Source organism: Protopterus annectens, chromosome 16.part0 (assembly GCF_019279795.1).
Source record: "Protopterus annectens isolate FY-2018-M chromosome 16.part0, PAN1.0, whole genome shotgun sequence".
NCBI classification, from domain to species: Eukaryota; Metazoa; Chordata; order Ceratodontiformes; family Protopteridae; genus Protopterus; species Protopterus annectens.
This window is the reverse complement of record NC_056750.1, coordinates 126,619,371-126,632,039: the sequence shown is the minus strand read 5'-3', so window position 1 is coordinate 126,632,039 and position 12,669 is coordinate 126,619,371. Positions and strand designations below refer to the sequence as shown.

Sequence of the window (12,669 nt, the reverse complement as noted above, 5' to 3'; positions counted from 1 at the left end):
AAGTCTACCACTGCCAATGTCTTGTAAAGTGGCCTGGAAATGGATATTGGGATGTTACTGAAAAAATACAGCAAGTGGGCTTTGAAATGTAGTTTAATTAAACAAAGTGCACTTGCAATTTACAGGCCATAATTTAATTTATTTCAGGTAGTCCAGATCCTGGTAGATTGTATACGATTAGACTTAATTAGGGAGATGTGTCATTCTGTGGAAATAAGCAGACCTAGTTTCAGTGAAAGCTCTGTGGTTGTTTGCAGGTAGGAAGTTGCAGGATGTGGAGCCAATGTGTTTTATTATTTTTAATGGATTTGTCATTTCAAAGTATGGTTTTCTTTGTTACAAAAGAAGGCAGGATTGAATGAGCCATATAATGTTTAACTGACAATAATGGGATAGAAACATTATACGTGATGTATAATGCTTGCAGCTACACTTGTTTCTATGGTGTCTGTGATGCATAACTATTTTTGGGCCTGTGTCCCATTTTTATTTTTCGCTTTGTCCAGAATTCTTGCTCTAAGGTTGAGAGGTATGGTTCCATGCTAAATCAGAAGGATGTATTTACCTTGGAAGACGTTTCAGCATAATTATGAGAAACAGAGCGTTTTTAATATCTCTACTTATTTCCAATATAAACTGCCATGTAAGCTTGCAAATAACTTTCTTATTACGCTACTTTACTTCTTTTGGAATTGACGGGTATGCTTCACTGGTTCGGACGTAAGCATAGTGTGCTGTGACTGATTTCTTGCAGCAGTCTGTGGCTTACTTATCACAATAACTTTTCTGTGTTTCTGGGTGTGTGATCAATTTAACAGTTTTAAAGATGTTTTCCAAAATTAAATAAATACATAATAAATTAAAAAAGTAATCCTTTCTTCACTTTGAGCTATTGACAAAGTGTGGGAATTAGTTTTTTTCAAAAGTGATGGTCAGCATTACAGCTTAGTAAACAGTCAGTCTGTGAATAACTTCTGCACAAATTAAAATGTCTGAATGTCAAATGGCTTTAGATTGGAGGGAAGTTGTATGTTTACTCCAGTATGTAATATGATCTTAGAGAGTTTATAGATTTCTTATTGATTTAATTTTTGCTGAGCAGTTGTTTGTTGACTTATTGATGGTCCTTTTGGTGGTGGGAAATTGCATGGATGAATCCATTTCTATATTATGATTTTTTTTTCAGATATTTTGACTTCCAGACAATTTCAATCAGTGAGACTGCCTATTTTACAAGTAGGGGCTCCTTTTCAGTGTGTGTGTGTGTGTGTGTGTGTGTGTGTGTGTGTATAAGAGAGAGAGATTTAATATGTATACTGAATATATTTTTGCAAATGGAATTCTTAGTTAAATAGGCTCCTCTTCTTAGACAAGTAGACTTGAGTAACCAATATTAGATCTTAGCCATCCAGCTGGGAAAGTTTAGTATGTGGAGTTTCCTTCCAGTTTGATGAAGGCTATGCTACTTACTTCAGGAGTACATTAATGGCTATCCATCCAGTTGTAGTGTTGTTGAACTACATTACTTGATAATGAGAGGAGCTTTTTACAGAAGTTGAAAGTTTTTGTGTCAAGAACCTGTCCATACAAAGTGGCTTGTTTATGTTGCAGTGAAGGCTGTGGTCTTTGTAGTGAGTGTTTTAAATATAACCAGTATTTCTGAGGTGGAGAAAGTATCTTAAGGCAAGATCTTTCTTAGCCTGGAAAGCAAGCCAGTGATGAAATTTATAGTGACCAGTGAGAGACAGAGGAAAGCAAGAAGCTTTTTAGTCTGTTTGGATAACTAAGTGAACTCAGTCCTTTGACCTTTTTTTGTCAGAAATGGTTGTAGTCTTCTTTTGGCATGGTGTTTTGCTGAGGCACGTGCCAAAAGGGGTGTTGCGCTCAATAATTGCTCTTGCAAAGGAAGAATACAGGGATGTTATGACCTCCTTGTCCCTGGATGAGATACCCTTACTAATGAGGTGGGCCGTGTAAAAAGCTTTCCGTACAACGGGGAAAACGTGGTGGTCAAAAGTCAGGTTTCTATCAACCTGGCTGCCCAAGCACCTCACGACTGATTGCATGCTTACAACATTCTTATTAATGTAATAATTTGTGGGGACATCACTCGCCTGAAAGGGGATGATTGTGCATTTTTTGGCATTTAGCTTGAGGCCATGTTTCTGGCACCAGTCATTTGTTTGGGTGAGACCCTCTTGTAACTTATTTAGAATTGTTTTATTAAGTCAGTAATGTGAATTCTTTACTTTATTGCAAATTTGTTGGCTTTTGTTTTGTGGATTATAGTATTGTAGGATTGCTAATGTTGACATTGTATGTAGATGGACTGCTGGAGTGGTTTTCCTAGTGAGAAATGCTAGTGCTGTAGTGAATATCTGTTTATTTGCAAAACAAATCTATATATTAACTAAGATGTTTGAGTTAGAGAATTAAAATCAGAATGAGAATTAGAATTTTAAGGCAAATATTAGGCATTTATTAATTGTTCAAATGCACATACAGTACAGCCAGGAGGTCGACTTTGGTCTCCTGTGGCAACAAAAGAGTTAACTATATGACATATTTTATATGCGGCCCCAAGACTATTTCTGTTCACTCAATGCGGCCCCGGCAAGCCAAAAGGTTGGACACCCCTGGTCTAAAGGCCAAGGGTTTACCAGCAGAATAACAATGACTAAACAATCAGTTAACCATTTAGAAAGGATAACATCTGAATACATTTGACCTTTCTTGGCTGATGAAAAGGACATAAACAACTGTTTATCCCTCCTGAAGTCCTTTGTATCATGAAGGTAAATCAAAGCTGTCCATGAGCATTCAGACAATGAAGATGATATTATCCCTTATTGGAATATTTGGGGAAGAAAACTGGCAAATTCACTGACTGGTTTAAATTGGTCAGAGCAGCTACCTTTGGTATTAAGGATGGGTAAATCTGAAGAATTACTCTATGTGGATGAAATACAATGTTCAGAAAATCTAATGGTAGCGGATGAAGTTCTGAGATTCTTCTGGCAGAGGTGACAGCAGTTTTCCAAGTCAGAAATGTTATGAATCTGCTGGCTCAAAATATGGTTTGGTTAATCTCTGCAAAACGAAATTCAAGTCCCAAAGGGAAGTATGCTTTACTAGGGGGGAATCTTGTATGACAACTCCTTTGAGAAACACTTTACCAGTCTGATGAGAAGCCAATGAGAACATCAGAATCCCACACGGAAAGATCAAATGGCTGTGAAATGGATACTGACTGGGAAGTAACTGTCTCCTCTCCTGAACAAGTCTGCTAAAAATGTAAGCACACTGGCTTCGCTGACACGAATACCACAGACTTTAATTCCCCCCTCTTGGAATGGCAGACACCCTCCCCTCCAATTTTAGGATGTCAGGGTATAAAAGATAGTCAGCCGGCACCATATTATCAGGTGTCCACACTCTCGGCCCTAGCCAGGTGCACCAAATTACCCCACAGGCCCAGCAGGTAATGGATACGGGGATTTGAGGAAGAAAAAATTAAAATGAGAGGGAACCTACAAAAGAGGAAAGATGGTAAAGATGTCCAACTCGACTCAAAGTAGAAACAGAGGGGAAGACTACTCTAACACTGAAGACACTCAAATTTCTACATTTACGGTAAAAAAAAAAATGTACTATCTTCATGGTGTTTCACTATCTCAATACTAACTCCTTGGGAGAATTCCCAAAGTTGGAGAGATGGGTGAAGGGTGAGATGAAGCTAAGAAAAAGAAATGAGGCCCTGCTGAACAGCAGTGGCAAATCAAGTGCTCTGGAGGAATATGACAGATTGTAAGATTTAGTAAAGGTGTTGACTGATGACCAGGTGAATGCCTACAGTACTTGTCTGATAAGAAACTGATGAAAGCAGCCAAGGTGGCAATAGTTTTAGTAAAGTGAGTTCTAATGTGAATAGGCTCCTATTTATTATGCCTGTACCAAAACTTGTTTCAGTTGGAGATCCATTTAGAAATGGCCTATTTGCTAACTAGTTTACCTAATTTATTAGGTGCAAAGGCGAACAAAAAGTTTATCTGATTTTCTGAAATTTTATATCAGTCCAAGTAATATCTGAGCTGCTTGTGAACATCTAAGGACAGTGGAACTCTTTCTCCTCTATTCTGTGGGTTTGAGAAAAACACATGAAGATAAATGGTCTAGTTTTAAGGTAACTTCAGTAACCACTTTGGACATAAATGTGGGATGAGTTCTCAGGAAAACTCTGTCTGTATGAAATCTTAGGATGGCTCTTTACACATTAAGGCCTGCAATTCTGACAGCCTTCAAGCTGAGGTTATAGCTACAACCTAAGCAGTTTTCCAAGTTATGAATTTGAGTTCTGCTGAAGCTGCTGGCTCAAAGAGTGGTAGAATGAGCTTTTCTAGAATAAAACTGAGGTGCTAAGAGGGAGTAGGTTCTCTCCTGGACAACCTAAGGAGGATCATGCCTTTAAGGAACTGCTGCTTCATAGGTTATGAAAACAGAGGGAGGGTGCATAGGTAGACTTCTCTAGCTGCCCCATCCATTGCATTATGTATCAAGCACATGGTCAGTGAGGAGCTGGAACCTATCATTGCCAGCTAGGTTTCCAATTGAGTTCTCAGGTCACTCACAGGCAAATGTTTCAGAATGTCATCTGTTTTTTTCTATCAAGATCCTGTAATCTGACCATGTAGTTTAGGAGTCTGAAAAGGTACTAGATGCATACACCCACCTCCCTACTCTATCTGCTATCATGGACTCTCTATATGGAGGACGAATAGCCTGGGCATCCTCTGGGATATCTCTTCTGGTGGCAACAGCTACCCCTGTGGAGTCCACAAAAGATTCAAAGGACTGTAACTTTGGGGTCTACAGGACTGTATCACGTTTCCATGGAATGGGTTCTGCTACATCCAGTTCTTTCCATGCTTTGTGACATACCATGTTCACTAGCTTGTCCGGCAGAGGTGATACCCAGGCCACTGGGGAGGAGGACTTGCAGGCTTCCTGTAAGATCTCTTCTCATGGGTAGGTGGTGTCTAACAGGCCAGGATTCAGTCTGTCTCATCATTTCAAGGATGTCGACAAAAGTGGTATCTTTTAGAGGGAAGTTGCATGAAACTTCTCCCTCACTGAGATCTGCACCTGGGGAGGGAGACTCCAAAGGAGAGTTGAAGTCTTTCCTGTTAAACTTCCTCTTACATCTCCTCCTCCTAGGGGGACTAGGAAGGGAGTCATCAGAACTCTCCTGGAAAGAAGTTTCTCTGAATGTCTGCAACATAGACCTACAAGTTCCTCTGGAGTGAAAATGGTGACCACCCAAAGTCTGCAAATTCAGCCGGGTCTATGGGAGGAATCAGTGGATCTCGCACACATCCTTGACAAGAAACTGATTCAGATCTCCTATGTGTCATTTGATTCACTGTAACAAACAGGTCAGCATCTGCACCTTTGAAATGGCACTGACAGTGAGGGATGGCACTGAAGGTTCCTGGGCCACAGAAGCGAGAGAAACTTTGGGTGCTGAGAGGTCGAATCCCAAATGTTCCAACATCAACAAGTCTGACAACACTGAAGCCAACTTCAGCATTAGAGACTCAGTGATAAGCCCTTCTGCCATATTTTATTCCTGTCATTGACACTGTCATCTCCAAAGAGACCACCAATACAAAGGGCATCAATGCAGAAAAAACCATTATCTGCCAGTATCAAAGGAATAAGTGCAGGCATTGGCCCCAGTTCCATCACTCCCATTGCCAAAATATTGCCTTGAGCAGGAGGAATTGGAAGGTTCAAAGATGAAGCCTTCTATTGGAACTGTGAGACTGAGATGACACCATACTGTAACTCAGCCTTCATGAAAGCCAACATCATATGCTCCCACTCCACGTGGATAGGTCTCCTAAAGGCTGTAGAAATGCAAAGAAGAAAAAGCAGCTGGTCTAAAAGACATAAACCTTCATAATTCCTGCTCTGAAGAGCTGTTTATCCTCTTCTAATGCACCACGTTAGTAGTACTAGATGACTGTTGCTAGGGAGGAGAAGATGACCTAACTGGGGTACCTGTTGTGACGTCCCTGCTCTGGGCCAGTAATCAAGGAGTCTCAATCTCCACCACAGACAGCAGTTAGGGATGTTCACTTGGAACAATAATAGATACAGACAATATTTTCAGATTCAGCTCACTGCACTAAGTACAATTTCCCTTAAGAGCACACAGGGAACAAACTCCTGTCCCGGGACTGGGTTTCCCTATCTCTCACCAGGCCCCAAACAAGACTGCACACTGACCACAGCTGTAGAGATGAGTCCTCAGCTGAGTGTTGCAAGTCAATGCCTCCACCAACCTTTCTGTAAAACCACTACTCTGTGTCCCTGCTCCAAGTAGCTTACACACACATACTCTTTGAGATTTGATTTTCACACACACAAACACACACACACACACACACACACACACACACACGAAAGGCTGGCACAGATGTACCAGCTATGCCCCCTCTCCCCAGACTATAAGGTAGATACTGCCACCAGAACACTCCAAAGCCAGCTACTCTGAGGCTCTTACAAGGGTACCCAATTATACTGACTAAAATGAATACTAATACAAATGGTAGTGTTTGACCAGTGCAACAAGGCTTTCAGGAGTGGCCATAGTGTCACCAAATAAATACAAGTACTCTCAAAGGTTAAATTATTCTCTAAAAGACCCACCACAATGAAAAGTTGAAATATATTTAATAATGCATAATAAAAGAACATGAAAATACTAAATAACTAATTACAATAAACACCAGAGTTTCATTCACAGGAAATATTAACAATAACACAGATGGATAGATTCACACAGATACAGAAAAACAGTATTGAATTAATCTCACTATATTTTCCTGACTGATCTAAAGAATTACTATTCCCTGATTACTTACTAAAGCAAGGCAAGATGAAGTGGGTGTGTGGGTCTTTCTTTGTCAGGTTTCACAAACAGACTGCCCTGAGATTTCTGTCTCATCCAGAATTAAAGCATCATTTCAGTACTGGATTTCAAAATGACATCACATACATCTGACAACCTGACTTCTAGCTCCCACAATACCCCTTTTACTAGAAAATGAACCAGAATCTAGCACATATGTATTATAATATAAAAATACACAAAGCATTGCTAATATGTGTTACAGTGGGTCCCCTTCACATGGTCGACATTTCAGAATGTCGAAGACCATATGGCTGAGACCATATGACCAACATTCGAAATGTTAACCATGTGGAACCTGCATCTCCAAACAGTGCAGAATGGAAAGATTTCCATCTTCCGCACTGTAGTGCAATCTCTGAGTTGGTATATTTAAGTTCTGGGGGGTGTGGGGGTGGAGGTAAGCTTTTGTTGTGGGGTTTTTTTTGTATGGTCAACATTTTGAATGTCGATCATATGGTTTTGGCCATATGGTTTTCGACATTCTGAAATGTCGGCCATATCAAGTCTGTTATAGCATATAAAAGTTATAAAACCATTTCAAAAACTTCCACCCTTCCAGGGTAGCAATTAATTCACCCTTAAGGACAATACAGTAAGATTCCTAGTCCTAGTTTTTTTTTTGTGACCCAGTAGAGTGAGTCTCAATATGCGGAGACTGAACAGACAAAAAAACAAAGCTATCAAGTCTGAGAATGACATTTTCCAGAATATCCCCCTTCTCTGAAAGACGGAATCTTGAAGTTGGTATATATATGAATTCGGGAGGTGAGGGGTTGCCCACCACAATCAGGTGGGGTGCAGAGGGTCTGCCCCCCCCCTGCAAAAAAAAAAAAGTTTAAAGGAGAAGAGCAATGTTGAAAATTCACTGTTCTACTGGATTTAACCTGCTGGGGAGAGAGATGTGTCTCCCAGAGGTTATCACACCTTTGGAACAGACACCTGCTTCATGTCAAGCAGAGTATCTCATTGGTCCTCTTCAAATACAATCTGGACGACTGGATGGGTAACTGTAATTCACTCCAGGGGTTCCACCTATGTCTGTCTTGGACATGGGCAATAGTTGCTGATCATGGAAATACGGGTAAAGCATGGCTAGGCTTGTAAGGGCCCTAAGGTCATTAGCCTAGTAACCTCCTATGATCCTATGCTGGCACTCTGCATTTTGAATGTTAGCATTTTACTATACAGCTGGAGCAATGGCTATCCAAGTGTTGCATCCTCAAGCACATCACACATAAGTCATGAGGGTCCTGGGGGGAAATCTTATGGCCACCCTTCTTTCATTTTTTAAAACTAGCCTTAGGATAGTCATCCTTGATTAGGCCTTAACCTAATCGATATTCTACAGTTAAAAAAACAGTAGGAATAGACTATATTCAACAGCACCAATAAGTTAAAAAAAGGCTAGCGCTTAATATGACAGGAAAAAGAAATTATCTAAAAGAGAGTTAATAGAGAAACTGACTAGGAATGGGGAAGATGGAAGGTAGAAAAGGTCAGGAAACAGAAGGAAGAATAAAAAGTCTTCAGTAAACTGCTACAGTAGCTCCAAATACTCTAAATATAAATAAATATAAGAATGCCAAAAACTGGTCACATATCTGAAACAAATAGTTGAGAAATACTAGCTAAAAGTTTGAGACTGTTTAGAGATGTTATTGGGTTTCAGTGGTAGCAATGACATCTGCAGACCTCCCTTAAGACAAGGGACTATGTGATCATGAGCTTGTGAGGAGTTTCATTGCCTGGTAAATTGGCACCTGGGCAACCAGTCCAGTCATGCTGGTGAACAGGACCAGAAAAATTGGAAAGTTATAAACATATGTTGTCACTACATGTCTGTGATAACTCAGTTGCAGCTTCATTTAGTATTTTTCTTTTATCTTTAGGCACTCTTAAAAAGCCCCTCATTTTTTGAACAAAGTGAAATTAATTTTCAGTTCCTTATCATTTGTAATGCACCTCTCTCCATTATCATCACCTATCACTAGCACTCTTCCAATATTCATTCATCTTTTACTTTTTTACTTTGAAATTCATATTCTTCGCATTGTTTTTACCTTGTAAATAGTTGTATATTGTTGTCATGTGTACTCCTTATAATCTTTTTTACTTGTTAGTAATTGTATAGTTTTCCATATATCCTGTTTCACCTCTTAGTAATGTCTTTGTTTTCTTTCCTGGGCAGAGACTAAAACTGGTCATTTGTGATTAGCACTCTACCCTGGTTGACAAATTTTAAATAAATACAGAAAGAAAAGTTCAACTGTCAGCTTTACAAACATTACCAAAGACTGTCCGGGGAAGGAAATTAGCAACTTCAGTCCTGTCTCTCCATCATCCCTTTTCTATCTTACTGAAGATGCAGAGGAGGTTCTCCAAGGCAAAGCAAACAGTGGATGACAGGAGGCACAAAAAAAGCATAGCTAGGATGGAGAGAAGAAGGCAGCTGATGAGGGGCACATGGTGTCAGGGGCAAAATTGGCAGATGCCTACTGGGTGGTAGTTCACGTTTTGAGTGCCAGTATTCAAATGTCAGTACAGCATTTGCAGTCAGGGCTGAAGTGCTACTGCTTCCTTCAGCACTCCATGAATGGAAAAGCAAGCAGTTTGCTACATTTATTTAGAAGCAAGAACATTTTCCTTTACCTTTTTTGGCTACTCATTTCAAGGACAGAACCTTTTTGTTTTGCTCTTCAATGAGGGGTGCCATATCAGAGGCATCACAACACTTAGCTATGGCTTTTTTGAAATATTTACAACCTTCATATAGAGCATTCCCTGTATTATTGTGTTTTGGCTCTGAGCTGTACACGCTGCTTCCCCATTGCACATATTATGGTGACAGTATCCTCAACCCTCCAGTATTTAAGTTACACACCTTTGGTTAGCTTTCACATGTTTGTCCTTAAAAGCATTTACAAAGCTAAACTCAGGCTTGTACCTTAGATGGTCTAGTTAGGTTAGGGCATCCAGGTGACTTTCAAATATGTAACTTCTTTTTTTGATGCCAATCCAGTCATGCTTCTGTCTGGTTATGTCCTTTATAATTTATTTATCTTTGTTTACCAGGAAAGTCCAACCGGAATAAAACTTTTTTTAAGCAGAGGTCCAGGGAGAAAAGCCCCACATTTAATACTAGTTTTGATATGCACATAAAATATAGTTATATGATGTCAAAATGAATACAAAATATAAGCAAGTCTACATAAACGAGAGGAAAAAAATCAATAATTATTTTATTTATTTTTATTTTACATTTGTTGACCGGGCTGGTCCAACTGGATATATGTCCATTTTCAGCAGAGGCCCGGGGAGAAAAGCTCCAAGTGAAAACATTAATAAACATTAATAAACAGAGTTACAAATACAGCTCAGAGAAAAATAATAGCATTAGCATATTTTTACAATGGCAACAATAAGCAATTAATTACAAATAGAGGATGTTCAAATTGAGCATGACAGCAGAAAAGTAAGTTTTAGTAAAGATTTGTAAGCACGATAAATGAGAGTACTAGGAGCAAATTGCAAGCTAGTAGCTTACATAAACACCATTTAGAAACACAGCATGCACATAGTTGGATAGGTATATGCAGTGTTGAACATTCATTAGACAATGTCTGCAGGGTTGACTTCAGCTTGAATAACTTTTTCCTGAAATGCTATTTCCCCCTTCATCAATAGCAACTGCCTAAAGAGACAGTTGCTCTAAATGATTTTTATTTTCTCTTCAGTGCCTTCTACATATTACCCAGAACATTTTCTACACTGTTTCTGGGAAAGAGTCACACAAAACTATTTCTATTGTTTTCAGCTCTGTGAAACAGAGGATTACATCTCTGGCTGTGATCCAGATGAATTCAGAGGCAAGTGGAGAGGGCGGGAGCTCTTTACTACCCAGCAATTTCCAGGAGATCCACAAACATAAACAATGTTCCTCCTTCACAACTAAAGCTGTTGAAGGCTGTTGCCACAGAAGTCCATGCAGTGTACTCCAGCCTTGAAATATTGTGTGCAATGGAAATTTACCTCGGTAACAGCTCTCTCACATACAGTAGAGTGTCGATTATCAGCACTAATTGGGACTTAGGATTGTTCGGATAATCAAACTGTTCAGATAATCAAGCACCCCCTGCAAATATACCTACTCCGATATCACACTACAGTGAGGAAATGGGTAGGGGTAAATTTCCCAGTCCTCACTGTACTGCAATCTCCATTCAACAGCTTCAGCAGCAGACTTCATGTCGACTTCACATGCACGAATGGCAGGCTCCATTTGTTTACATTAATTTAATAATACAGTACATGGTATGTCATTTCAATCAGTCTAGTAACTGCATTCGGTCAAATAAAATTCGATGAACTGCAATTCTGCAAAATGAATGTATACCTTATTCAGACTTTCTGATTTTTTCCTACCTGAAAACTCTTGAAGGCTGCGTTCGGATAACTTGACGTTTTAGATAATCGACGCTCTACTGTACCAGGTCATGACACTCCTGACTCAATTAACAGTATCAGTTAGTACTGAAAATAATTTTTCTTGTGAGAGTAAACCTTACACATACTCAGAGACTCTGTCCTTCATTAATATTATTATTTCAAAATCCTAGCGACAAGTCAATGAATCAGCTGCTCAAGTGTTACTGTTTTTCCATATCCAGGTACCCTGTATTGTCCATGAATTTAATCCAGTAAAAACTAAACACTGTTTCTGCTATCATTAGTACCTGTATCTTAGTCCACTTGCAAGATTCTCCTGAGTTGTTGGCAGGACGAGAACCTTTCATCTCTTCTCTTGCTTCACATTCCTCAAGCCAAAGACGCCCCATGGAGTCTGAAGCCAATATCCTGAAGTCTGCAAGAAAACAAAATAAATATAGATATAGATATAAATTCATCATTGCTTTTTTCCGCAGAGTTTTATCAAACTGCACAGAAACAGACACGCACACAGACAGAAAATAATAAAAACAGCTGTCTGTCCCTGTGAATACAGATGTCTGATGGGGAAGACAGATACCTACAAAATGACATAATTCTTGCAGATCCATCACTGCAAAACTGAAGATTTAAGCCAGCTGTTCATGATAATGTTTTATTTATTTATTAGCCTATTATTTTGTCTGCTAGTGTTTGCAATCCTTATTTACATAAAACACTGCAGCTCCTGTTACTGTACTGATCTCAACTGCCTAATAACATTACAATTCTTGCAGTCAGTGAAAAAAGGTGAGAGAGTGGGAAGGTTACACAAGCTCTTTCAAACAATTTTTTTAGCACATTTGTAATTATTATGATTGTTCTGTGTGTGTGTCACAAATATGAGCTATTTGTCGTTCAGATGGAAACTGCAAGCATGTCTAGAATATGGAGGAATTAGCAAATTAAACTCGTAATCAGCATTTTTCAAACACAGCTAGTAGACCATCATGCAAACCCTTCTAACAAGCCACATGCAGTAGTGTAATATTCTGCATAAACAGAATTGCTATACAATGTACTTGCACAGATGACACTCAGCACAACCACAGCACTGCTATGTAATGTGTATCAACACACACACACACACACACACACACACACACACACAAGACACTGAATATGCAACATTTTCTGTACTCAAATGCAACACTCACCACAAAGTACAGTTTTGTACCTACCATAAATGTAGATGTTCGAATGTACAC

The 12,669-nt window shown here is 39.3% G+C and overlaps 1 protein-coding gene across 1 annotated transcript in view; it reads right to left on the bottom strand.

The window, feature by feature from the left end:
• Positions 1-12,669, bottom strand: part of TEP1 (telomerase associated protein 1) — a 2,704,809-nt gene that overhangs the window by 79,477 nt on the left and 2,612,663 nt on the right. The window contains exon 50 of the mRNA XM_044058078.1: positions 11,710-11,837. Within this exon, the coding sequence (XP_043914013.1) occupies positions 11,710-11,837 (128 nt within the window). The remainder of the gene's footprint in view (positions 1-11,709; positions 11,838-12,669) is intronic.